Below are 26,695 nucleotides of genomic sequence, written 5' to 3'. Positions count from 1 at the left end.
AACTTGCCATCTTTCTTATTCTATATTATCGCTGTTGTATTTCTCACTAAACAACCATTACATTTACAAGGAAAGTGAAAATTATTCTTAAAAGGTATTCCTTAATTTTCTACTCACTTTGAAATTGGTAAATGCAGTTTCATGGAAGACAATTGAGAGATAAAACAATGATGTGGATGAATGTTTGTCAAAGTGAAGGGTTGGTATTTGTAATAATGTACATTTTATACCATTTCCACTTACTACCTTTTGTAGCCTTGACATCAGAGGAAGCTTTTAATTTTGAAAGAATATGCTGAAAAAAAATTGAAAAAAGTGAGTCCACAGTCCATTTAATTTTTCTTTTTTCTATTACAAATGTTGACACCATTTAATCTAATTTAGTGTTGAAAAATGTATCCCAGAGTAAGTAACTTAAGATGAATGATATCCTTTCAAAAACAGACAGTTAACAACAATGCTTAATGATATTAAAACATACCAATACCAAGTCATTGGAACACAACCCTCTGTATACATTCTGAACTTAGACAAGGTGACAGCTGAAGACTCAGATGGCCCAAAAATCAAATTGAGAAATGCTAAAGATATTTAATTCCTTGTGGAACTTGAGGAGATTAAGACAAATATTAACAGCCCACCACAACCAAAAGCTGATTGATCAATTTGAACTGAGCCCCATATTTGCTCAAATTCCCTTTGTCCTTATGATTGGCACAAGTCACAGTCAGTGAGCTAGATTTTTTACTTTCTCAGCAATTTTCTTGGAAAATAATGAAGAGATGAAGTTAGAATTTGGCTAAGATAGGATGCATCATTAGTGCAAGGGCACCCATCACCAAATTCATCAGATCTTCACTATTTTAATACTACATCTGGTTTGAAATTGGGGAGGTTAAGTTGCTGACATCCTGAGTGTGGTTGCAAGCCTTGTCTCATATTGCTACAGATTAACCATAAGTTGAAAACAACTCAATCAGTAATTAGGCATTCAAGGGCACTAACTTTTTTTCACTTTACAGAGGTTTCGTAGACAAAGATATGGTGTTGGTTTCATTTTTTTCAGTCCCTTTTCAGGCAACTTGCCACACAGGATATTGTTCATCAAATGCTTCAATTTGTCTCAAAAATTCAAATCCCCTTTAATTTGTAGATAGAAACATCAACATTGTAAACATCTAAATTCAAGAAAGTGTAAACAAAAAATCAAGCAACATCAGGTAAACAGCAGCCTGTTTACCTGATGTTGCTTGTCTGCCAGTCATGTCTGACTCAATTTTGGTAGTTACAGAGCAGAAACCAACTAGTAATATCATTCTGCCTATTTTCTCTTTACAATACCAGTCAGATATACTTTGACTGCTCAGATGCAAATTATACACTCAGATACAAGGTCATCAGATGCACATATACATCTATGACTTTCACGTATGCATAATGAAAGAGACGCACGAGTTACGAGTCTTTGTTATTCAGTGCTTTAAGTTAAATTGGTGTATAAAACAAATTCTTATCCAACTACCCTCTGTAGAGTACAAATAACGCCATAGACGATTACAAGCATCGCGCGGTATTTGTACTCCAGAGAACCAGTTAGAGAAGTTTTCTCACATCATGCAAGCAAAGAATTGGATTGAAGTTCCAAAAAAAAAGGTGGACAATTTAAATCATATTTCTGACGACAAAGGGTTGGAACAGCTGGGAAATATAGATCCAAGTTTATTAGATGAAACAAAAGAAGAAAAAAAGCAAGACAAACAGGAAATTTCTTCATTTAATGAAGAAAATGGTAACACGCCAATGCATCAATTCCGTTCTGGTTCATATACTTCTGTCATGCACTTCCCGTAAATATATATCTGGGAAATTTGCCCAAACTGAAATAACAATTTGGTGTGTTGGATAATAAATAACTTATTAGACGTTTTGTTGTGTAGTATCCCTGAGTATTTTTACTCGTTATTTGTATTTTACAGCAGAACTAGTAAAAATACTCAGCGATACTACACAACAAAACATCTAGTAAGATATATCAACTTTTGGTTTGAAAAAGTGACAAGTTGACAATGGAAAATTTACATATTGAGAAAGTTATCATTTACTGAATAACAAGCAGTAGCAGTAGATTTACTTGATTTGAGCCAGTAATAATCAGAAGAAAAAGCAAAATGTCACTTGAAGAAGAAATTGAAACATGAGGGTTATGAATAAAGCTCTGAAAATTGCATATCCAAAATACATCTCCATCAAAATATATCAATTAACTTAAATGAAATGTTAATTGCCACATTTGTGGTAATTTTTAGCCTTCATTGGCTGTTTTAAGTGTCTTTTTATGAATTTAAATTACTTAAGGTCAGTGACCTTAAAGAGAAGAAAGAGAGAAAAGGCTTGCAACTTGGTTAACAGCATACTTACATCTTGGTGAGTGAGTGACTCATCTGCATATTTGGGTCAACTTAAAAACTTGTTCAGACACTTTGCTTATTCACAAGTTAAAAATCAGACAGACTTGAATAGCCCATTTCAAATTACCTCTGGCCTCTCTTTGAAAAACGAGGCCAAATGCCTAACCATTCTTGGGAAATGAGTTTAATGTACATGTGAATGAAAATTTATTACTTGGGCTTTCCGAAAGAAACGCCCGAGGTATAAATATTCAGCTTGGTTTTTTTTTTATTTTCATTTATTTTATATTTTGCATTCAGTCACAAAACGCAGTTCCACTACAACGCATGCATGAAGTGTCAGTGCATGCGTAGAATGAACTTGAGAGCGCATGATTTCAAAGTTTCAAGCAATGGCTGCCTTTGTGGACAACTGTTTGCTTGATGTATCCGTAAGAAATTTGATGGCTATTACGCTCAATATACCTAAAAAGTCACACACCGTTATCAGTAGACCCACACTAAAACTTGTGGAGCGTTTGGAAATGGGTCGGTCCGCGAACTTTACAAGAGATCAATTTACAAGCGATCCTTTGCGAGTGAACCTTCTATCGAGGAATATCAAGCAAAACCTGTTATATCAAATGAGCCATCTCATATTGTGTTTACGTGTAAACACAACCATGTATTTAGACGTGATCGAGAACCCAGTAAAGTACAAGCTGCTGCTCTGAAACATCTCAGAAGAAAGGGCAAAAAACTGAAGGAATTTGTTTACAAGCGTATAATTTTGTCCAAGCATACCCAGTTCCCCTTGGTTATGTCGCTATGCAAAGGTTAGAAGAGTTACAAAGAATGTAAGCTTAATATGAAGAGGGTAAGATTAAATAAAGTTACACAACATGAGAAGAAGTATTTGTTGAATTGTTCTGTGAGGGTATATCAAACAATTAAATTAAAGTATAGGGGAAGTCGGCATTTATCAATGTTTTCTTGCTATAGACCCGTATGTCTTTGTAAGAGTCAGACACGCGTATTAAACTATTGTAAATTTCAACTGAGTTCAGATAGAGAAAAACCGTGGTCCTACTCCAATGCACATTGACCCCAGCAAAACAATAAGGGCACGATATAGCTAAGCTAATGAGTTGGCATGTGGACAACATTCAGGACAACAATGTGTTGTAATGAGTTTATGCTCTTTGATTTACCATAACAAACAAGGAATCTATTCTGCGAATGATCTGGTGTCAATAATCAATATTGGTATTCAGTTGTATTCAAGTTTGTCTCAATTAAGCAGACAATCATTTTCAGTGCAGACAGAAGTACCCACGCTTTTAAATGTATTCGAGACTGACCATAAACTTCAATACAATGAAAGTTACACTGGCACTATTCATCAAGAAGCTACGATGGAAGGATAAGCTAGGATAGATAGAGTCTTTCGATCACTTATCTCCAAAAATTTCAAAAATTTTGTCTTGACAATAGGATGTACTGCAGTTGCTATTTATTGTAAGTAAAGGCAATGTTGGCTTGAAAATATTTGATTCTCATGCAATGGATATTTATGGTAGAAGCCATTCTCAAGGTACATGTGCGCTGCTTGAAGTATCATCACTGAATAGCTTAGCACATTATTATCAGAGTATAGATAATGATATATTTGAGTTGAAAGGGGTTAAAATTGACAAAGTTCAAAATAGTGCCCATTTTCAGTCATACCTGTGAAACCAGAAAGTGCAACGTGAATGGCACATATGTGACCTTCCATGGGAAAACGTACACTAACGCTTTACCGTTTAACGGAAATAACCGTTTAGTAACCGTTTAACATCCATTTAAACGGATCATACAAAACGTTTAAACGCTTATCTCATCCGTTTTCTAAAATCGAGTATCCATTTTAACGTTTCGGTCAAAACGTTTAAACGATTAGCTTATCCGTTTAAAAAAAATTCCATCCGTTTAACGCTTTTGACAAAACGTTTAAACGGTTAGCCTATCCGTTTAAACGTTTCCTCAAAACGTTTAATTGGTTAGCTTATCCGTTTAAACATTTCAAGAAAACGTTTAATCAGTTAGCTTATCCGTTTAAGAAAAAACGCGTCTGTTCACCGCTTTCGACAAAACGTTAAAAGGTTATGGTCCGTTTGGACCATTCAAACTCCCATCATTGAGTAAGTTGCATCATTCCGAGACTGGCCTCAGAGAAAAATGAAACCGTTTTTGTGGAGAAGTTTCGCTTCTGATCTATAGGTCCCATTTTAATCATGTAAACACTAGCCGTGGTCCCGATCGGAACCGAGGAGACTCACACAATCAATTCATTCCTCTTTTACTTATCAATCAGCATGCAGGTAAACTGTGAAGTATCCTCTCTTCTACCCTTTTCTTGGTGTAATATAAAAACACTGCTTGGGAATCGAGAAACAAAGAAACAATTATTTCGTCGATTCATGCATTCATGAGATTCGAACGACGGAACAGATGAAACACTCGTCCCCAGGCCAATTCGCGCAGTCCATCGTCATAGCAACTCAAACTTGACAAAATTGTATTCAGTCTAACTTAGCTTATTACATACGTTAAAACTGCAATGATGGAGAACGAAGAGATTAATATTGAGCGATCAGACAGAGAAAGAGAAGTGTTTACGAACGTGAAAGAATTCCTAAAAGAAGGCTGCAAATGCTCTCGTGGTCCACGCGATGGTCGCTGTTCATCCCAGTTCACAGAGGAAGCGGTCATGGTAAATTTAAACAACTGCCTCGAGTAACCCAAGTAACCCAATGCAGCCCGGCCCCATTTATTTCAAAACGCCCCGTAAATGTGGAATTTTCGGTGTAATATGCGAAGCCATTCCGAGGCAAGTCAATTACCTGATTGACGAGGCAGTCAGCGTTGGAAAAGGAGCAAATTCAACAATAAGCGTAAAGTAATTGGTGTTCAGGACGTGATTCAGAAAGAAAATCAGCGGCACAAATGCGCCCTTAAGCTTCTCCCATTTTTCTTTAGTAGAGAGGAGCTGAGCAACAGCAACACTGAGGGAACCCACAACAAACTGCCGCTAGACAGTACAAGACTTAACTCACTTAAGGTTCTAGTTTTTAGTCCTTTTCCTGTTGACTCTCCCGTGGAAAAGGAAAGGGTGTGGAGATGTATTAAGAGCAAAATAAATTCTAAGTGTCGCCTCAGTAAACATATTACCAAGTATGCTGTCGAAAGAGAAGACTAGAAAATATTGTAACGCATTTTGCGATTTCTTGCAACTATTAGGATTTCGTGTTCTGTAAGCTCATCATGTAACTGTAAATAAAGTTGAATTGATCCCAGTCTGAAATGGCTTGGATAATTTTTGTTTTCCTTTGAGGGATATTTTTAGGGGGCTTAAACAAACAGAAAAAAAAACATTGAAACAAGAAATTTAACTCAGCGTCAATTTAAGTGTTGAATTCTACCTGTTATTATTTGCATGGGAAAAAAAAACACTGAAAAATTGGGCCCGAGCTTCGTGATACCCAGGGCCAATAAAATTAGAGGTTCTAAAGAGCTCCGCACCCGTTCGCTCCCTTGGGATTTTGTGACTGACAGGCTGAGTAGTCCAGCTTTACGATAGGTGCGGCATTTAACCTGTCAATCAATGGAACTTGCTTGACAATTTGCATAACACATGCAACGTCCTTGACTCTTCATGTTTACATGCTAAACGTTTAGAAGCGGTTCGCAAATAAGAAATTTGCAATCTGAACCGCTTTATTTGAAGAGGAATTTTTAGAATATAATTATGTGGGGCAAAATAATATAACGATGTAACGAAATTCTGAATGTGAACGACCAATTCAGTTTGCGAAAAAGATTGCTCTTTTTCCCAAACAAAACATTTCGGCCGTGCTTTCTTAAATGCGAATATTTAAGTCATAAACAAAAACCAAACTCCTTTCTTTTCGAAATTTTCTGCCTAACTGTTAGCTCCGTCACAAGCCGACGGTTAAAAAGCCAATGGTGCGACTTCGATCGCGACAGGCCGTGAGCGACTTTTATTCGGGATTATTTGCGACTGCAAACGCGCGTACGGCCATTTTGCTTTAGTGTTTCAGTGATATACAGCACGCTGTTGGTATATCATTTCGAAACTTCACAGAATCGCAAGCGTTACACAGTTGAACTTGCGGGAACTGTGGCTGAACACATCTCTGCCGTTTTGGATTACAGCGATTCAAGAATAGGCTCGAATGCTGGAAGAACAACACGAAGGTACAGAACATTGAATGGCAGTAGTCCCAGTTCGTAATCGTTTGCGATTGAAAATTTTGTGTTTGCTCGATAAGTTTTCATTAACCGTTAAACGTTTTTGACAGATACCCGTTCAAAGAACTGATTATGTTCGACCGTTTAATGTTTCAGCTATCCGTTTAATAATTTTGTTCAACCGTTTAACGTTTTAGGCCAACCGTTTAATGATTTTGTTCAACCGTTTAACGGTTTAAGCTAACCGTTTAAAATTTTGCTGCACCGTTTAACATTTTGAGCTGCCCGTTTTTGGACTTTGCTCAACCGTTTTATACTTTTAGCTATCCGTTTAAATGGTCGTGGAGACCATTTAAACGCTTGAATTAGCCGTTTACTATCCGTTTACAATCCGTTTATTTTTACCCGTTTAACGGAAAAGCGTTAGTGTACGTTTTCGCATGGAAGGTCACATATTAGATCTGAGCCCGCGTAAAAGCGGTTTTGTCTGAAGATGCACGGAATCGAGGCACTTGGGCCAAAGGCTTTGTAAATTCTCAAAGGTATCACTGTATATTTCAAGATAACTCGCATTTTACGCAATGTTTTTACTTTTATCGAGAATCTGAAGCATTCAAAAGGCAAAGATAGCAATGGTTAGACATTGTATTGCATTTGGATGCAACAACCGGAGCGATAAACCACATTGCAAGCATCTTTCGTGGCATTCACTGCCACTGAGCAACAAGAAACTTCTGGCGACTTGGCTAGTCAAGATTAAACGGGAAAACACGCCCGTAAGTAAAAATTTCTTTTATGCAGTGAACATTTTGAAAAGGAAAACTTTTCCAAGTCATATGCTGGCCGGAAAGTAAGTCTTAAGTCAGACTCAGTTCCGACAATATTCAGTTTCTCCGAGCAGAAAACAAAAAGGAAGGCTCCGAGGGAAAGACGCTTGATTGATGATGACTTTCCCGCGAAGATGCTGCAGTGTGGTTTATCGCTCCGGTTGTTGCATCCGAATGCAATAAAATGTCTAACTATTGCTATCGTTGCCTTTTGAGTGCTTCAGATTCTCGATAAAAGTAAAAAAATAGCGTAAAATGCGAGTTGTTTTTAAATATACAGAGTTACCTTTGAGAATTTACAAAGCCTTTGGCTTAAGTGCCTCAATTCCGTGCACCTTTAAAGAAAAACCGCTTGTACGCGGGCTCAGATCTAATATCTGCCATTGTCTTGTGGCTGTCTATTCACTCTGCTACTCCATAATAAAATCGTGTACTTATTGGAATTCAAACATTTTATCTGTTATTCAGTATGGCAAAAGATTATGAAAATTCAGCTTTGAACAAGTATTTACAGACAGATGATTTGCCAAAAACTGACGTTTGTGGAACTGAAGTTAGTTTAGAACTTAAAAGTGATTACAGTGAAGAAATATTGACTGATTCAGTTGACAGCAAATCAATTCTTGAAAATCTTGTAAGAAATAATAGTTGAATGCACAGGGTTTTTGATGTGGTTTTCAGATTTTTGTATGACATGTATTTTTAAACCCACAAAAAGGTCAAAATATGTGTTTTCCCTCTTGGTATGTAATGAAAGTCAAATGCCTCTAATTAAATACACATAAACTGTAAACAGCACTGCTTCTCTTGTTGTGGCCATCAGCAGTATTAAATATTCAGAGATTTTCTATGACCAACATGAACTATTGAACAGTAATATTGCTTCAATCTACTGATTTCTGACAACTCTCCTTAGGTGAACATTTGGCAACAAACTATGACTTGGTACAAATAATAGATTAAAAAAATCCCCTCTCCTTGCAGTTAAAGACAAATACATTACCCACTCAGGGTTTGTAAAAGCCTTAAAAGTCCTTGAAGATGCTTGAATTTAAAAATTAAACACTCAAGGCCTTGAAGTACTTGAATTCGTGGACTGAGGCTTAATTTTTGCAATGCTTTTTCTTTCACAATTTTCAAGTTGAAAATTACAGTACTTTCATGGAAAAGCTGAGAAATAATAATAAATGATTTTAAAATTGCTTATGAAAACATTTCCAAAAGTGGTCCTTCAATTTCTAAAACTTGGCCTTTAAATTCATTGAAAAGTCCTTGAATTTCAACCTTTGGCATCTAGAGGAACTTACTCCTAGATGGTAATATATTATTTAGATTGTTGTCTAGTACCATAACAACATTCATTACACTCCAGCAGTAAAAAATTAACACAAGTAGACTTATTTCTGACCAGCAATGATTAAATTGCATGATGACAGTAACAATGGCAATATGGCAGTCCCCTAAAGAGAACTCCAGATGTGCGTTATTGAAAGCCCAAGTTCATGCAGATATGCGTCTAATTATCATATGAAAGGGATAAGCACCTGGACTCGCTTTGAAAAAGAGGCTAAAGGCAAAGCATATTTGGGCAATCCGGGACCTTGCTTAGATATAGGTGGAACTGATCCATCAAATTATATACGATGCAACTAAACGATCGAAATTCCACTATCCGTTACTAACGACGAAAAATCCTTATATTATAGGGATAAGTTTCTCTTCGCTTTTGGGTACCATCAAGCTCATAACACCTCACTGTTATAACAGACAGTGCAGGTACGTTACGACAGCACGCACATCAAGTTATCCTTTTCACGTAAATTGGAATGAAAAATCTTTACAAAATTAGATACATCCTTAACTTAAAGTACTTCTGCCGAAGAAGTGAACTTAAGTTGGCGAAAGAGAAGAGCTTTACGCGAGTTTCCAGCCGACGCAAACGTACCCCTACTCAAGCACATTCGTGAGGTCTGAGATTTCAAATTGATGATCATTTGCATGTTTCCTCACGACAACCTTGGACGTAACGCAAGGGACAATTAAACATTTAGAAATAACACGAAGAACTTTAAATCTGAAAAGTGGCATCGAACAGTCCCTGAAACGATGGAAAGTCGTAATTCCCTGTAATCGCATACCTTTGATCACTCAGGCACATGTAGATTGTTGCTACTGGTTTCCATGGCTAAAAGCCTATAAAAGTAATGACCACGACTTCGTGGATGAACCAATCATTCGAAGACATGATTACGAGCTAGAGAACTCAACCCATGATTGATGCAGATGCTCCCTTGCTTAGGAATCTGCTCGGTCGAAGACTGCTGTTCCGCATCAAGTGAGAGGTTTATGTTGCGCAGCGTATTCTCTTGGTCACATGATTAAGTGCCCAGCAACGCGTGGACAGTGGACTACGGGACGGTGGATTAAAAAGCATGACGAATAATCCCTTGGGGGGTTAAGTGGGTACGATTTTAGAATGCGGTTAAATGAGTGTCTAAAAATGCCGACACTCATCCAAGAATGTTCCAACAAATGGAAGAGACAATTAATTTTATTATTAATACAGAGAATTGCTCATAAAATTGGGAGTAATAATTTGGTTATCTGCTATTTTTCATGTGGGTAATTTGAAACACATGTTCTGATTGGCTACCTGAGCTAGCAAGTTGGGCGCATCTTGCCCCCTCTGAATTAGCTGTTTTGATCTCGCACAAGATAAGCCTTGTGAGAAACTGCATAGAGCAAACCTTCAAGGTTTCATAATTTTTTGGACATTGAGATGCATTGAATATATGAAGTTCATATATTTTGAACTGTGGTATTAGTTACGTATGATGTACGATCCTCGCAGTAGATAGCGCTATTTATGCAATAGCGAAAATCAGACCTGAAAAAAATCAGGCCTGTACGGGACTCGAACCACTGACCTTAACGGCCTGCTCCAAAAACAACGTAACAACGAAGAATCACCAAAGCAAATCGAGCAAGAAAAAGCCGCCAAACAAGAGTTCTCAGAACAGCTCAAATACTCTTAACCACAACCAAGAAAGATCCTCGCCGACCACCGTCATTATTGGCGATTCTATTATTAGAAACATACAAGGGTGGCAATTAGGGAAAGAAGTCGGTCACCGGGTTGTTGTAAAGTCCTTCGCGGGAGCTACAACAAGTGATATGTCACATTATGTGAAACCAACACTGGACAAGAAGCCGGACCAGATCATTTTACATGCTGGTACTAACGACCTTGGAAAACTATCCCCTAGCGAAATCGCCGATAACATCGTTGACCTAGCGAGGGAAATTGAAAGCTCCACGGACGCCCAAGTAATAATATCAGAGCTGGTCACAAGATCGGACCTCTCAGATAGCGGCGATGTTGATGCAGTCAACAAAAGGCTTCGAAAATTCTGCAATCAGCGACATGCAGTGGCACTTCATACTCCACGATGACATTCACTCAACGGACTTAAATAGAGGAGGACTCCATCTTGGGGAGACAGGTATTGCCAAAATGTATAACAACTTCGCGAATAAATTACATGAATGTAGTTGACCTACTGGCCGTCTTTTCAATTCAAAGCGTAATCGCGACCTTGGAAATCCAATCGTTTCTCACGAATTTCTCCCGCCTAAACGAGGCTTTAAATTGGCCTCGCTAGATATCAATAGTCTTTCTGCACACATTGATGAACTAAGAATTTTGCTTTCCGACAGACCCATCGATATCTTAGCCATAAATGAAACTAAATTGGATGACACAATAGGCGATAATGAAATTCATATTTCTGGCTATGAATCTAATTGTCGAAGAGTACCGCATTTATGGTGCCCATTTGTCCGCATATAAATTCAGCTCAAAAATTTAATCCTTTTCTGACACAATTCCAAATACTTGGAATTTTCTGTTGTTCTTGGCTGTTCAAATATTCACATTTTGAATGGAAACAAAGACTGGAATCTTGTTATTGGCACAGAGTTTAAACTCCTTGCCATGCTTTTGATGCAGGTGATCACAATTGCCAAAACATTTCTTTGTCAAGTTCTATTACAATGTACCTGCCACCAAATGCCACAACTTTACTCTCTGTGGCCTTGAACTGAATCTTAAGGTCAGTCACCAGGACTGCATAGTCTGCAAGGGCTTGCTCCATTGAAAGGTAACCGACTTTGTCGTGATCAAATGAGGACGAACCAAATGGAAGGGATTCTCCATAGTATCTCTGAAAGGGAATGACAACAAAGCACAATAACAAGAGATCAGAGCACCAACAATTCAACATTATCACAAAGCATCCTTGTATACTCACATGTTCTCCAAACACCACCAAGGCACTGAACTTCTGAGCTGCTTCAAAAACAAAGCCTGAGTTTTCCCAGAAACCAGTTATTGGTCCTTCATTGCCAGTGTAAAAAAAAATTGGTCCTTTTTCATCCCAGTATTGATCTGTGAGGAAACATGGACACTGAGCTTAACAAATGATTAAAACTCAAAAGTTCTCCATACTGTGAGGAGTTTACAAGCTGGTGCTTCAAGGAGTACAAAAGATATAATGTAAACTATGGAGAGGGTGGATGCAACCACTTATTTCCTTTTTTTCACTTCAAGGATTTCTTGTTTTTTTCTCTTTCTTTTCAGCACAAGTATAAGAATATAGGCAGAGCCTAATGACATTGGTTGCATTTTATGGGTGCCTCCTCCTGAAAAACCCAACAGCAGCCACAAAAACTAAAACATGACTTTGCTAAATTCTACAACATTTATTGATCGCACAATGAAACCTCTGGCCCAGAAGGGGGGGTGGGGGTGGGGGTTTGAACGAACCAATCTCCAAAAGTTCAATTGCCACGCGGGGGGGGGCGGGGTGGGGGTTGAGCAAAGGGGATGTTGAAGCTTGCACGTGATCGACACATTACTTAACTTTCAACACTTTTGTATCAATTTTAATCATTTAACTAGAGAGTTCTGCTAAAATATGCTCTGAGGTAACGCATATTTCTAAGATTCAGCTGGGCCAAGTAATTTTCATCGACAATAAAGAGTGGGAGAAAGAGAGAGTGGTGGTTTACTTTCGATGATTATTTGTTCCAACAGATTATGCAATCTCACAGAAAGTAAACTTCATAAATATACTAAAGAAAACTTGAAGAAGAGAGCTATACGACTTAACCATGTTCTCTGACATATTAATCGGAACTGTGTAGCTTCACCTCCAAAGCTCCATCCGTGTCAGAAATTATGGTTACAACGCTTCAATAAATACCTGTGTAGATATACCGCTGCTTAAACGTAACCTTAGTGGCTTGAACGAAGTTGAAGTGATCGAGATCTTGCTCAAAATAAGCTGTCTTGTAAGGAACAGTAGCCCCTACGATAACAAAAAGAGAGGATATCACGATAACAAAGTCCAAGTGCCCAGCCATCTTCCTGTTTGTCGGAAAATAATCTACACGTGAGGGTCTTGTGACAAGCTAACTAGTCTTGAGGATTGCGTGATTCTGCGTGACCAATGATTCAACCTGTCACATCACGGAGGGTCCATCGGAGGCAGCTAAAACACATCACAACAATACAACGGATTAATGTGACAGAACATCAGAGAAGTATCCTGGTTATCGATGAAAAATCTTGTCTATTCCAGTACTATATCTTCCGAGGGGGAGCGGTAAGGGGGAGAAGGGTGCTTTATAAAGCCTGCGGGGGGGGGGGGGGGGTTGGGTTCCTACTGGTTCCTATTCGGGAGAGGACGCTTATTTCTGTTATTTGAACGTAGGGGCTAATTAAAGGAAGTACGGTTACTGTTTCTGATATTTGACCAGTAATAGCATGTTACTTGGTACAAAAAAAAAGGTTTTAGAATCTCTAATCTCCTTTTACAAAAGTAATACAATTACACATTCTGTACCACTTTAGGTCAAATCAAAATAAAGTTGAAAAAAGGTTTGACTGGTTAACACAAGTTTCACTGAAGTAAAAAAGATTCTCAACAACTCGATGAGGCATATTCACTATAATGATTAAATCAAAACTTTGAACCAATACGCTTGCGAAAAATGGGAGGAACATATGAAATCACATTGCTTTGAATGACTGAATCCCCCCTTTCAGATTTCAAAATTCACATAATTATCACAAGAGAAAAAAAGAAAAAAAAAAACAGCCCCTCTCCTAAATTATGGACAGAACATGTTTCCAGATACTGTAAACAATAAAGTTTAAAGCTAAGAATCCAAGAACTACAACAATGGATGGTTTAAAAAAATACTTTATTTCTAAAAAGAACTTTAATGGTATGAAATGTAATAAATAAAGGGAAATTGAAAACTCTTTGTACTTGCAAAGTGTGTGAGCAGTTGAGGTGCCAGCCATAAATGGAAGTTGCTAAAAATTCGTAGAGCTGTAACCTTTCATCTTCAAGACAAAATGAAATTATTTACAAAATCTTGAGTTCAACGAATTTGAACTCAAGTAACCAAATTATTTACACATCACAAGTAAAATCGTGAGAAACTGGAAAAGGAACCGGATGCCTGCAATGAGTTAGGAATGCCTCACGAAAGTTTTCCACACCTTCTTATGTATCATATGTAACAAGAAAACAAGGTTTTGAACCTGTTGATGATCTCAACCCTTCAATTTCCAGGAGTGATTAAAATAGAATTTATCCGTACAATATCAATTACAATGTCACAAAGGCAAGTGGTTAGAGTCAAGAAAAATTTGAATTAGTGGTTGATCTTATACCAAATTCTCTGAACTAACATAACCAGAATTATATGGCAGACAGAAAGGTGAGTTTCTTTTGATCAGAGATCTTGGGAGTGAAAGGGCCAAAAACCTGTTCACTTGATTATTCTAAGTAAAGCTGGTCAAATTCTAACCACAATTAGGCAGTTTCAATGTACAGTTGTAACTTAACGAAACTCTTTAGAAATTTCTTTCTTACTGTTCTTTCTTGACTACATATATATGTTAATTAATATCCATCTGTAGTAAACATTAACAACTGAAATAGAAAAAAATTTATCAGAAAAAAAGGACTTCAGTTAACATTCTCTATCAACCATCTTTAATGAAACAATGTCTTGGGTTGGTGACCTAACTTGAGTACAGAGATCATATCTGTTCAGGAACAATCCAACACTCTCGACAGAAGTGTACTTCAACCTGAGTTTCAACCAAGCACATAACATTCACTGGATATTTTTCTAAGTGCCTGTGTCAAGACATTAGTAAATTGAGGTGACTATTGTACATTTCTTTCTGAAAGAATCCTGAGTCAAGTAAGACAACGAAGTCTTCCTTAGAGTCTGTCATGTTTGTTAGATTCTTTTGAGGCTCATTAATTTGTGTGTACAAAACGTTTGATCTAATTGTACATGTCTTCCTCACACTTTCAAATACATAACATGTTGCTCATAATGTAGGCTTCAGAGGCCAGCACTAGTTTCTAGACTGCTATGATCACGTAAATGTATCTAATTACCCTGTAGAGAAAGAGCTACAGCATTGCTCACTTATGTCTTCATCTCATCATTGCTTTATGGTTTGCTACCATGTGATGTCTGAAGATCAGTTCCAATCAACATGGATGATTGCCATGATAACTGGTCAAACAATTCACCAATACTCTTTGATCCTGTAGGGGGCTTGTCAGCCAAGACACTTGTAATGATCTGTTCAACTTATCTGTAAAACACAATAATTCTTAATTAATTCAATGTATTTGTTTGCTGAAGAATATATCTACACCTGTGAAGACACCACATTTAATTTGACAAAAATTGAGCTTTCAACCTCTATACTGAGCATTTAAATTTTCAGAGGCAGAACTCATAACTTAGCAGAAGTTATAATTGTTTTCTCCATAAACAAAGCTTTGATGCATTTGAATTTAGGACCAGACATTTAATCTTCTCATCAATAAAAACAAACAAAGTCATTTTCTCATCACAAAATTAACACATATATCCACACATTTTAGAAATTGAAACTTTTCCATTGGCGTGTTCTAGAGTATCCTCCGGATGTCCACAATTTTCTTTTTTGTTTTTATTTTCCTTCAATGTGGTCCCGAGTCTAAAAATGCATTCAGTTAAACATTCTTTTTCGAGTTTTATTGTCACTTAGTAAAGATTATTGTCACTTATTTTTTGCTAGTTGATTTATTTAATAAAATCAATATAAATCTACTCTTTAAATTAAATGTTTCAGATTTTGAGTAACCAAAAGTCTTACCTTGATTTCATCCCAAGTGCTCGGGTCTTTCAAGCAAAGAATCCTTTCTTTTGTGGTAATATTGCCTGGTACAAGTTGTCAATGGAAGCTAAGATGAGTGATAGAGATAACTCTAATGAGGAATCATTCTAGTCTTCAAAAAAATTATTTTTGTACAGAATGAACACTCTCCATTAGCTAACTGTTGATCAAAGTGAAATGAACCACTTACAAGTAAACTCTACCAAGTGTCCTCAAAATATTGTCCCTGCATTTCTGCTGCTCTTACCTTTCAATCCCAGAGTGGTCAAAGTCACTGCTTCGCAGAGTGTACAACAAGATCAATAAACCAGTCTTCACTCACTGCACAGCAGCTGGTTCTCCTTTTGAACTAAAACAAGTTCATGTCAATCTAATCCCTTTGCCAAAATTCCAGATCACATCCAGCCAGCCACCTTCTTCATCTCATTAAAGTTGGAGTATGTTTTGAACCAGGAGAACTTCAAAATCAGACCCTTGTTTCTAGTTGTATTAATACTGACAGTTTGATTAGTTTAGCAGAGTTGTAGTTAATGTTGCTCTCTTTACCAAACCAAAGCCAGATCAGGTTTCCAACATTCATCTATGTGGTAACTGTCATCACAGACTAATCAAACATTTAAAAGGCACTTCTGATACTCACACCATTCATGAAAGAATAATAAATAATGTGCTGCTCTTTAGACCGAAGAACTCACAGAGTTTGAATTTCTTTCACTAATGACATTTACTTCCAGGCTAATTGAAGTTAAAGATGTGTCTCTTGCTAAAACATCAGCCAGTTCATGTATCCAGTCTTCATAGAAGTTATTGTAGTCACTGAGTGTCAAGTTCAAGGTAACTATTGATGTATTTCTAACCAAAGCATTCATCAGAGCACAGAAACATGAATTAGGCCTGTAACTGTGGTTCTTCAGTGTAAGACTAAGGGTGGTTAATGACTTGAAATTCGCCAAACCATCGATTAGACCATCGGTCAGGTCTCCATCAAAGGAAGAGTAGTTGTTGATTGCAAGGCTCAGTGTAGTTAATGACACGCTTTTTGTCAACCAGTCACTCAGACCACTGATCATGTATCCCTTAAAGTTACTGTAGTTGTTGACTGCAAGGCTCAGTGTAGTTAATGACTTGTTTTTTGCCAACCAGTCACTCCGACCACTGATCATGTATCCCTTAAAGTCACTGCAGTTGTTGACTGCAAGGCTCAGTGTAGTTAATGACTTGTTTTTTGCCAACCAGTCACTCCGACCACTGACCATGCGTCCCTTAAAGTTACTGTAGTTGTTGACTGCAAGGCTCAGTGTAGTTAATGACATGTTTTTTGTCAACCCTTCACTCAGACCAGAGATCATGCATCCCTCAAAGTCACTGTAGTTGTTGAGTGTAAGGCTCAGTGTAGTTAATGACATCCTTTTTGTCAACTTGTCATTCCGACCAGAGAGCATGCATCCCGTAAAGTCACCGTAGTTGTTGAGTGTAAGGCTCAGTGTAGTTAGTGACGTGTTCTTTGCCAACCCGTCACTCAGATAATACATCAGGGGATTTTCAATATTCCAGTCACTCTGGATGTTCAATGTAAGAATCAGTGTAGTTAGTGATGTGTTTTCTGCCAAACCGTTACTCAGATCATCGTCCACCATATTCTCCCATACCCAGCAGCTGTTTAAGGTAAGGCTCAGTGTAGTTAATGACGAGTTTTTTGCCAAACCATTACTCAGACCACAGGTTATGGGTTCGCTCCTCACATACTTATTGTAGCTGTTGAGTGTAAGGCTCAGTGTAGTTAATGACCTGTTTTTTGCCGCAGCATCCCACAGAGCATCCATGTTTTTAATAAAGGAACTGTTGTTAAATGTCAGACTCAATGTAGTTAAAGACTCACTTTTTGCCAAACCCTCACAGAGAGTGGATCCCCAGACTCCACTGATGCTGTCAGGGTTGTTAACGCTCACACTGAGCTTTGCTACACAGCCATTCTTGACTTTGGTAAATACAGGTGTAAGTGACGAGGAATCGTTAGCAGATAAACCAACTTCTCTGCAAATCTTGTCGCCTTCATTTGAGTCATTAACATTTGATGCAAATAGGTATGTTTGGTTGCGTGATAGCCTTTCCAGAGTGTTCTTTCCGTCCCCCATCAGCTCCCCCTGAATACTAATAGTCAACTTTGAAAGGGTTTTGAGTTTGTTCAAGTGCTTAAAAAGACAGTTAGCAACATTATCAGTTACTCTTTCCTTAAAATTCAAAGCGACACAAGAAACTGATGAGGCTATCAGTCCGTTGCAAAGATCATTTGCTCCACTCCAGTCTAACTCTCCCAACATGTTGACAGCCAATGAGTGGAGTTTTGAGGCTAAAATGTTTTCACTCAGAACTAGGCGAAGGCAAGCCACCTGTGAAGTTCCTACCATGCCAGTAACATTTGGATGCAATGTAAAGGACGTAGTTGACTTTACTGCAGAATGTAGAGTCCTAGAAATATTTGCCCAGTTTGTAGGAAGCTCACCAAACCATTTAAATTCCAGAGATTCCAAAGACCTGTTTTCCAGAAAGCCTTTCTTTAACAAAGCCACACCAGTGTAGCTGAGTTTTCCACAAAATGTTAGTGCAAGGGACTTCACTGAAGGATTAGCCAGAAGTCCCTCACTAACAGAAGCCATTAATGAATCTTGCCAGTCACCGAAAAGAGTAAGGCTCAGAGATGTAAGTGATCTGTTCAAAAAAATCTTTTTAAAATCTTCTGCTTCAGTGTCCCTCCATGAACCAAAAATCTCCAGTACAACAGATGCAAGTGGTGTATCTGCAGATAGTCCCTTGTCAAGTAGGCCTACCCAACTCTTTAAAATCTCACAAGACATTTTTAAAGTTACAGTTGTTAGGGTTTTATTTGTAGCCAAGCTGTCACTGATAGTAACAACATCACTGGAAGAAATCCCTTCAGCTGTCTCAAGTGTAAAGGAATGTAAAGTAGAGTCAACAGTGAGTGCTTTACACAAAAGAGTTGTAGTCTTCTCTTCTGAAAGATCACCAGAAAAGGAAAGTGTTTGTAGCTGTGTGTTGGATGCTATGACATCAGCTAGTGTGTCACCATCTAGGTTGATATCAATGTTCTCACCAGAACACTCTGGTACTAGATGAACAGGAAATTGTAACTGTGAAAAACTCCTACAGGCTTTTAAAATAATGAAAACAGCTGTGCTGGTTTTTTGCTGTGATAAGTCAAGGGTCATGGTCTGGGGAAGCGGAATATAAGAACAAAGAGCCATTGCCACTTGTTCATCATTTCGGCTCTCTTTGAAATATTCTTCAAAACAAGTGGCCTCTTGCTTTGAACACAGGTGCCAGTCCCAGTTTTCTTCCTTTAGCTTCTTGCTAGTCTGTTCAAAAAGAAGACCAGCATCCTCACCCAGTATGCCAGACATAGAGATGAACACTTGTCTGTACCTCACTGTAATATCGTTGTAATAGTCTAAATGCGACTCAGAAAAATCAACCTCTTTTATCAATAGCTTGTTAGCTACATAAAATGCAGCCAGATACTCTTGAAATGTCTTGTGAAAGAAGAAATACTCATGCTGTGGGTTTATCTTCCTCAAGCTGGCTTCCTTAAACACAAGACCAAGTTTCCGGGCTGCTAGATTCGTATTTGCAGATTCAAATTCTGCCAACTCCTCTTCACGAAAAGAAAATCGATCTTCTTCCAAGCATCTCCAAGCTAACTCTCCAAGAACTAGCAAACTATCTTTAAAGAGCCCCACTAGAGCTTTGTCATCAACAGAAGCCTCTTGATCATGCTTGGCACAATATCTTCGTAGAATGCAACAAACAATTATCTGGTAAAGTTCAGTGCGATAAGATGGCAGTCCTCCTTTGTAGTCCTCAAACACAATGCAAAGGAGTAACAAATTCAATGGATTGTTCCACAGCCCATCAAGGAAAGTGTTTTCTCTGATTTCAGCAATGAGTCTCTCTCCTCTCAACACATGCTAAGGACCAGCATTCTTAAAATGCCTTCTTATATAATCAAAAGCATCTTCTTCTGTAAAGCCTTCAATTTGTAAAAGAAGATCAAAGTCCACCATTTTTTGCTCAACAATTCCTCTTTCCTGGCGACTGGTGGCTAAGATATGGCAAAATGGAAAAATCTGTTTTTTAAGCAAGCTATTCACATCACTTTCTAATATCTTGGGTAACTCATTGAGACCATCCAGAATAATCAAAACTTTTTTTTGGTTATGGAAATCTTCCATATAATCAAAAAGCTCTCTCTTGATAGCTTCTGAAGTACATTTCGGTAAAAGTTGTTCATCAATGGCTTCTTTTATGTCTCCATGAATGTCCCGGCATTTAAGCAGTAAAACTACTTCAAATTCAGGAAAGGAATCCAGCTCTGAAATTACCCTAAAAGCCCAATCATGAGCAATTTTAAGGCAAAAAGTTGTCTTACCCATTCCTGGACTCCCCTCTACAAGCACAATGGTATCGTTTCCATTTTTTGAAAACTTCAAACATGCTCACTTCATTGTTTTCCAGCTGGAAGTCTCGCTTCCTCCTCGACAAAATTTTTAATCTTGTGTAAACATCTTCCAAAGGCAGCTGAATGGTGTTATCCCAGAAGAGTGGTTTCAACTGAGATCGTTTTTTGTATTCGTGTTTTAGAAGACTGCAAACAATAGCAAGGAAATAGCCTAAAATTGAAGAGTAAGTTTGTTAAAAACAACTCTTACATTTTGCATGTTTGGACATGGTGGGTTTGATAAAGTTAATTTTAAAACTCCTAAGAATCAAGTATAAGACTTCAGGGGAAGAACAATTTCATACAGAATATGAAATATGCTTAGTGCTTCAGGAAAATTTGAGTTTTCATACACCTTTAAGAATGATACTGAGCAGGATTGGAAAAGAGTGAATTTCCGGAAGTACAGCGAGCAGCTTGTTGACAGGTGTAACTGTCGAGTAGCCTGATCATCTGGGTGAAAGCAATCATCTCAAATTGACAAACAACTCCTCCCATTATAATGAAAATGACATTTGCTTCAGTAATTTCTGGGCTGCTTTCACCAAGACGATCAGTCTACACAATCAGTCTGGACTTTTACTACAATGACTTTTTCTTGCTTCGTCCCAGTATATATTGTAGACCATATCTAGACTGGGAAGGAGTCAGAAAACAATGAGCATACTCACTCAAGGGAGTGAAATACTGAAAAACACCTTATGCCTGGTAGGTAGAGACTTGTATTGAATCACCTTTGATTGCTAACAAATGCACTGACAAGCAAGGAAGACAACTTTTGTTTATACAACACAATCTTGTAAAGTTGCTTTTAATATTCATCAAGGTGCAGTAAATGGTTTGAACCAGGGGGTAACATGTGAAGGTGTAGTCTGATCGTCCGGGTGAGTGTAGTACTGAGAAGGACTGTTGTCAGTGGTAGTGACTGACGTTTCGACAACCTGTGCAGAAGTCATCATCAGAGTCAAGTGAATGATTGTTGTCAGTAGAATGTTCTTATTACAGTTCGTGTGAAATGATCGGTTGGTTTTGCCGTGATGTTATTGGCTGTAAGACTCAAGTGACGTAAGTCGGTCGTGATTGGTCTGTTTCGATCTGTCGGTAAAGTTAGGTCGTTCTTTTTCGGTCGTCTGTGATATTTATATTGTGAATGAGTCGTTTGTATGGAGCGGGTAGTTGTTGACATCTGTTTAGGGGAGTCTGTTCCAAGTTAGTAAACCAGCTTTCCAGAGCCAGTCGTTGAAAATAGTCAGTGCTGTAGGCGCTCTGGTGCACCCGGGATTCTATTTTGGTCGCGTTGTCATACGTTTCGTTGAAGTGGCAGGCGTGAGTTCAAGGCTCACCCCCTTCTTTTGCACAGCCTCCCACTCTCACACGTGCCACTCCGGCGCCCGTGATTTGCAGGAGTTGCGTGTCTACTCCCCACTTCCCCTGGGACTATCTAGTGCACCCGGGATTCCATTTTGGTCGCGTTGTCAGGCGTTTCGTGGAAGTGGCAGGCATGAGTAGAAGGCTCGCCGCCTTCTTTAGCACATGTGCCTAATAGTGCACAGACTCTCACTCTCACACGTGCCACTCCGGCGCCCGTGATTGGCAGGAGTTGCGCGTCTACTCCCCAACTCCCATGGGACTAGCTAGTTCACCCGGGATTCCATTTTGGCCGCGTTGTTATGAGTTTCGTAAAAGTGGCAGGCGTGAGTTCAAGGCTCACCCGCTTCTTTTGCACAGCCTCCCACTCTTATGCGTGCCACTCCGATGCCAGTGATTTGCAGCAGTTGCGCGTCTACTCCGCAACTCTTCTGGGACTGTCTAGTGCACCCGGGATTCCATTTTGGCCGCGCTGCCATATGTTTCGTGGAAGTAGCACGGGTGAGTAGAATGCTCACTGCCTTCTTTAGCACATGTCACTCATAGTGCACAGCCTCTCACTCTCACGCTTGCCACTCCGGCTCCCGTGATTGGCAGGAGTTGCGCGTCTACTCCCAACCTCCCCTGGGACTATCTAGTGCACCCGGGATTCCATTTTGGCCGCGCTGCCATATGTATCGTGGAAGTAGCGCGCGTGAGTAGAAGGCTCACCGCCTTCTTTAGCACATGTGCCTCATAGTGCACAGCCTATCACTCTCACGCGTGCCACTCCGGCGCCCGTGATTGGCAGGAGTTGCACCTCTACTCCCCAACTAACCTGGGACAGTCTAGTGCACGAGGGAATCCATTTTTGGCTGCGTTGTCATGGGTTTCGTGGAAGTAGCGCGCGTGAGTACAAGGCTCACCCCCTCCTTTAGCACAGCCTCTCACTCTCACGCATGCCACTCCGTCGCTCGTGATTTCGCGGAGTGGCGCGTCGATTCCCGAGGTTCCCCTGGCTGTAGTGCACCCAGGATTCTATTTTCGTCGCGTTGTCATGCGTTTCGTGGAAGTGGCAGGCGTGAGTTCAAGGCTCACCCCCTTCTTTTGCACAGCCTCCCACTCTCACACGTGCCACTCCGGCGCCCGTGATTTGCAGGAGTTGCACGTCTACTCCCCAATTCCCCTGGGACTATCTAGTGCACCCGGGATTCCATTTTGGTCGCGTTGTCAGGCGTTTCGTGGAAGTGGCAGGCATGAGTAAAAGGCTCACCGCCTTCTTTAGCACATGTGCCTCATAGTCCACAGCCTCTCACTCTCACGCGTGCCACTCCGTCGCCCGTGATTGGCAGGGGTTGCGCGTCTACTCCCCAACTCCTTTGGGACTATCTAGTGCACCCGGGATTCCACTTTGGCCGCGTTGTCATGAGTTTCGTGCAAGTGGCAGGCGTGAGTTCAAGGCTCACCCCCTTCTTTTGCAGAGCCTCCCACTCTTACCCGTGCCACTCTACCGCCCGTGATTTGCAGGAGTTGCGCGTCTACTCCTCAACTCTTCTGAGACTGTGTAGTGCACCTGGGATTCCATTTTGGCCGCATTGCCATATGTTTCGTGGAAGTACCGCGCGTGAGTAGAAGACTCACCGCCTTTTTTAGGACATGTGCCTCATAGTGCGCAGCCTCTCACTCTCACGCTTGCCACTCCGGCTCCCGTGATTGGGAGGAGTTGCGCGTCTACTCCCCAACTCCCCTGGGACTATCTAGTGCACCCGGTATTCCATTTTGTCCGCGCTGCCTTATGTTTCGTGCAAGTAGGGCGCGTGAGTAGGAGGCTCACCGCCTTCTTTAGCACATGTCCCTCATAGTGCACAGCCTGTCACTCTCACACCTGCCACTCCGCCGCCCGTGATTGGCAGGAGTTGTGCGTTTACTCCCCAACTCCCCTGGGACTATCTAGTGCTCCCAAGATTTCATTTTGACCGCGTTGTCATGAGTTTCGTGCATGTGGCAGTCGTGAGTTCAAGGCTCACCCCCTTCTTTTGCAGAGCCTCCCACTGCTACGTGTGCCACTCCGGCGCCCGTTATTTGCAGGAGTTGCGCGTCTACTCCGCAACTCTTCTGGGACTGTCTAGTGCACCCGGGATTCCATTTTGGCCGCGTTGCCATATGTTTCGTGGAAGTAGCGCGCGTGAGTAGCAGGCTCACCGCCTTATTTAGCACATGTGCTTCATAGTGCACAGCCTCTCACTCTCACGCTTGCCACTCCGGCGCCCGTGATTGGCAGGAGTTGGGCGTCTACTCCCCAACTCTCCTGGGACTATCTAGTGCACCCGAGATTCCATTTTGGCCGCGCTGTCATGAGTTTCGTGCGAGTGGCAGGCGTGAGTTGAAGGCTCACCCGCTTCTTTTGCAGAGCCTCCCACTCTTACGCGTACCACTCCGGCGCCCGTGATTTGCAGGAGTTGGGCGTCTACTCCCCAACTCCCCTGAGACTCTCTAGTGTACCCGGGAATCCATTTTGGCCGCGTTGTCATGAGTTTCGTGGAAGTGGCAGGCGTGAGTTCAAGGCTCACCCACTTCTTTTGCACAGCCTCCCACTCTTACCCGTGCCACTCCGGCGCCCGTGATTTGCAGGAGTTGCACGTCTACTCCCCAGCTCCCCTGGGACTATGTAGTGCACCCTGGATTCCATTTTGGCTGCGTTGCCATATGTTTCGTGGAAATAGCGCGCGTGAGTAGAAGGCTCACCGCCTTCTTTAGCACATGTGCCTCATAGTGCACAGCCTCTCACTCTCACGCGTGCCACTCCGGCGCCCGTGATTGGCAGGAGTTGCGTGTCTACTCCCCAGCTCTCCTGGGACTCTCTAGTGCACCAGGGAATCCATTTTGGCCGCGTTGTCATGTGTTTCGTGCAAGTAGCGCGCGTGAGCACAAGGCTCACCCCCTCCTTTTGCACAGCCTCTCACTTTCACGCATGTTACTCCGTCGCCCGTGATTTCCCGGAGCTGCACGTCTATTCCCGAGGTTCCCCTGGCTCTAGTGCACCCGGGATTCTATTTTGGTCGCGCTGTCATGCGTTTCGTGGAAGTGCCAGGCGTGAGTTCAAGGCTCACCCCCTTCTTTAGCACAGCCTCCCACTCTCACACTAGCCACTCCGGCGCCCGTGATTTGCAGGAGTTGCGCGTCTACTCCCCAACACCCCTGGCACTATCTAGTGCACCCGGGATTCCATTTTGGCCGCGTTTCCATATGTTTCGTGAAAGTAGCGCGCGTGAGTAGAGGGCTCACCGCCTTCCTTAGCACATGTGCCTCACAGTGCACAGCCCCTCACTCTCACGCGTGCCACTCCGGCGCCCGTGATTGGCAGGAGTTGCGCGTCTACTCGCCAACTCCCCTGGGACTCTCTAGTGCAGCAGGGAATCCATTTTGGCCGCGTTGTCATGTGTTTCGTGGAAGTAGCGCGCGTGAGTACAAGGCTCATCCCCTCCTTTTGCATAGCCTCTCATTCTCACGCATGCCACTCCGTCGCCCGTTATTTCCCGGAGTTTCGCATCTATTCCCGAGGTTACCCTGGCTCTAGTGCACCCGGGATTCTATTTTGGTCGCGTTGTCATGCGTTTCATGGAAGTGGCAGGCGTGAGTTCAAGTCTCACCCCCTTCTTTTGCACAGCCTCCAACTCTCACACGTGCCACTCCGGCGCCCATAATTTGCAGGAGTTGCGCGTCTACTCCCCAACTCCCCTGAGACTATCTAGTGCACCCAGGATTCCATTTTGGTCGCGATGTCAGGCGTTTCGTGGAAGTGGCAGGCGTGAGTAGAAGGCTCACTGCCTTGTTTAGCACATGTGCCTCATAGTTCACAGCCTCTCACTTTCACGCGTGTTACTCCGGTGCCCGTTATTGGCAGGAGTTGCACGTGTACTCCCCAACTCCTTTGGGACTATCTAGTGCACCCGGGATTGCATTTTGGCCGCTTTGTCATGAGTTTCGTGCAAGTGACAGGCGTAAGTTCAAGGCTCAACCACTTCTTTTGCAGAGCTTCCCACTCTTACGCGTGCCACTCCGGCGCCCGTGATTTGCAGGAGTTGCACGTCTACTCCGCAACTCTTCGGGGACTGTCTAGTGCACCCGGGATTCCATTTTGACCGCATTGCCATATGTTTCGTGGAAAAAGTGCGCGTGAGTAGAAGGCTTACCGCCTTCTTTAGCACATGTGCCTCATAGTGCACAGCCTCTCACTCTCATGCTTGCCACTCCGGCGCCCGTGATTGGCAGGCGTTGCACGTCTACTCCCCAACTCCCCTGGGACTATCTAGTGCACCCTGGATTCCATTTTGGCCGCGCTGTCATGAGTTTCGTGCAAGTGGCAGGCGTGAGTTCAAGGCTCACCCCCTTCTTTTGCAGAGCCTCCCACTTTTACGCGTCCCACTCCGGCGCCCGTGATTTGCAGGAGTTGCGCGTCTACTTCCAAACTCCCCTAGGACTCTCTAGTGCACCCAGGAATCCATTTTGGCCGCGTTGTCATGAGTTTCGTGGAAGTGTCAGGCGTGAGTTCAGGGCTCACCCCCTCCTTTTGCACAGCTTCTCACTCTCACGCATGCCACTCCGTCGCCCGTGATTTCCCGGAGTTGCGCGTCTATTCCTGAGGTTCTCCTAGCTCTAGTGCACCTGGGATTTTATTTTGGTCGCGTTGTCATGCGTTTCGTGGAAGTGGCAGGCGTGAGTTCAAGTATCACCCCCTTCTTTTGCAGAGCCTCCCACCCTTACGCGAGGCACTTTAGCACCAGTGATTTGCAGGAGTTGCGCGTCTACTCCCCAACTCTTCTGGGACTGTCTAGTGCACCCGGGATTCCATTTTGGCAGCGTTGCCATATGTTCCGTGGAAGTAGCGCACTTGAATGAAAGGCTCTCCGCCTTCTTTAGCACATGTGCCTCATAGTGCACAGCCTCTCAGTCTCACGCTTGCCACTCCGGCTCCCGTGATTGGCATGAGTTGCGCGTCTACTCCCCAACTCCCCCGGGACTATCTAGTGCTCCTGGGATTCCATTTTGGCCGCTCTGCCATATGTTCCGTGGAAGTAGCGCGCTTAGGTACAAGGCTCACCGCCTT

The 26,695-nt window shown here is 41.5% G+C and overlaps 2 protein-coding genes and 1 pseudogene across 28 annotated transcripts in view; all 3 read right to left on the bottom strand.

Moving 5' to 3' along the window:
* Window positions 1-9,812, bottom strand: part of LOC111343956 (uncharacterized) — a 98,465-nt gene extending 88,653 nt beyond the window's left edge. For 13 of the 25 annotated variants that reach the window (XM_088738659.1, XM_088738658.1, XM_088738656.1 and 10 more), the window contains exons 1-2: window positions 9,607-9,812; window positions 244-295 (exon numbers count right to left, since the gene is read on the bottom strand). In XM_088738659.1, the coding sequence (XP_088594785.1) occupies window positions 244-264 (21 nt within the window). In that variant the 5' untranslated portion in view covers window positions 265-295; window positions 9,607-9,812. The remainder of the gene's footprint in view (window positions 1-243; window positions 296-9,606) is intronic. The other 12 variants (XM_088738673.1, XM_088738674.1, XM_088738680.1 and 9 more) reach the window with 4 other exon arrangements.
* Window positions 9,813-11,285: 1,473 nt separating this feature from the next.
* Window positions 11,286-13,136, bottom strand: LOC148719625 (dipeptidyl peptidase 2-like). Of its 2 annotated transcripts, XM_088738809.1 has the most exons (3): window positions 12,733-13,129; window positions 11,779-11,915; window positions 11,292-11,691 (listed from the first exon to the last, which is right to left on the bottom strand). In XM_088738809.1, the coding sequence occupies exons 1-3, from the start codon at window positions 12,890-12,892 to the stop codon at window positions 11,482-11,484; spliced, it is 507 nt and encodes a 168-aa protein (XP_088594935.1). In that variant the 5' UTR covers window positions 12,893-13,129; the 3' UTR covers window positions 11,292-11,481. The 2 variants fall into 2 exon arrangements, with proteins under 2 accessions (XP_088594934.1, XP_088594935.1); XM_088738808.1 differs by having other exon boundaries at window positions 11,286-11,915; window positions 12,733-13,136.
* Window positions 13,137-13,718: 582 nt separating this feature from the next.
* Window positions 13,719-20,420, bottom strand: LOC111319470 (uncharacterized; annotated as a pseudogene). The gene is made up of 3 exons (XR_015993253.1): window positions 15,976-20,420; window positions 15,708-15,795; window positions 13,719-15,158 (listed from the first exon to the last, which is right to left on the bottom strand). The product of XR_015993253.1 is annotated as an uncharacterized LOC111319470 (transcript).
* Window positions 20,421-26,695: the final 6,275 nt, after the last annotated feature.

The sequence above is a fragment of the Stylophora pistillata genome, chromosome 11 (assembly GCF_964205215.1).
Source record: "Stylophora pistillata chromosome 11, jaStyPist1.2, whole genome shotgun sequence".
NCBI classification, from domain to species: Eukaryota; Metazoa; Cnidaria; class Anthozoa; order Scleractinia; family Pocilloporidae; genus Stylophora; species Stylophora pistillata.
The sequence above is the reverse complement of the archived record's forward strand: the minus strand, read 5'-3'. Positions and strand labels throughout refer to the sequence as shown.

Bases quoted from the DNA above. Each gene is read 5' to 3' on its own strand.
- LOC148719625 (XM_088738808.1), bottom strand. From the start codon at position 12,892: ATGGCTGGGCACTTGGACTTTGTTATCGTGATATCCTCTCTTTTTGTT. The intron at 11,916-12,732 runs GTATTTATTGAA...GTTTCCTCACAG, and splicing joins GCAGCGGTATATCTACACAG to ATCAATACTGGGATGAAAAA.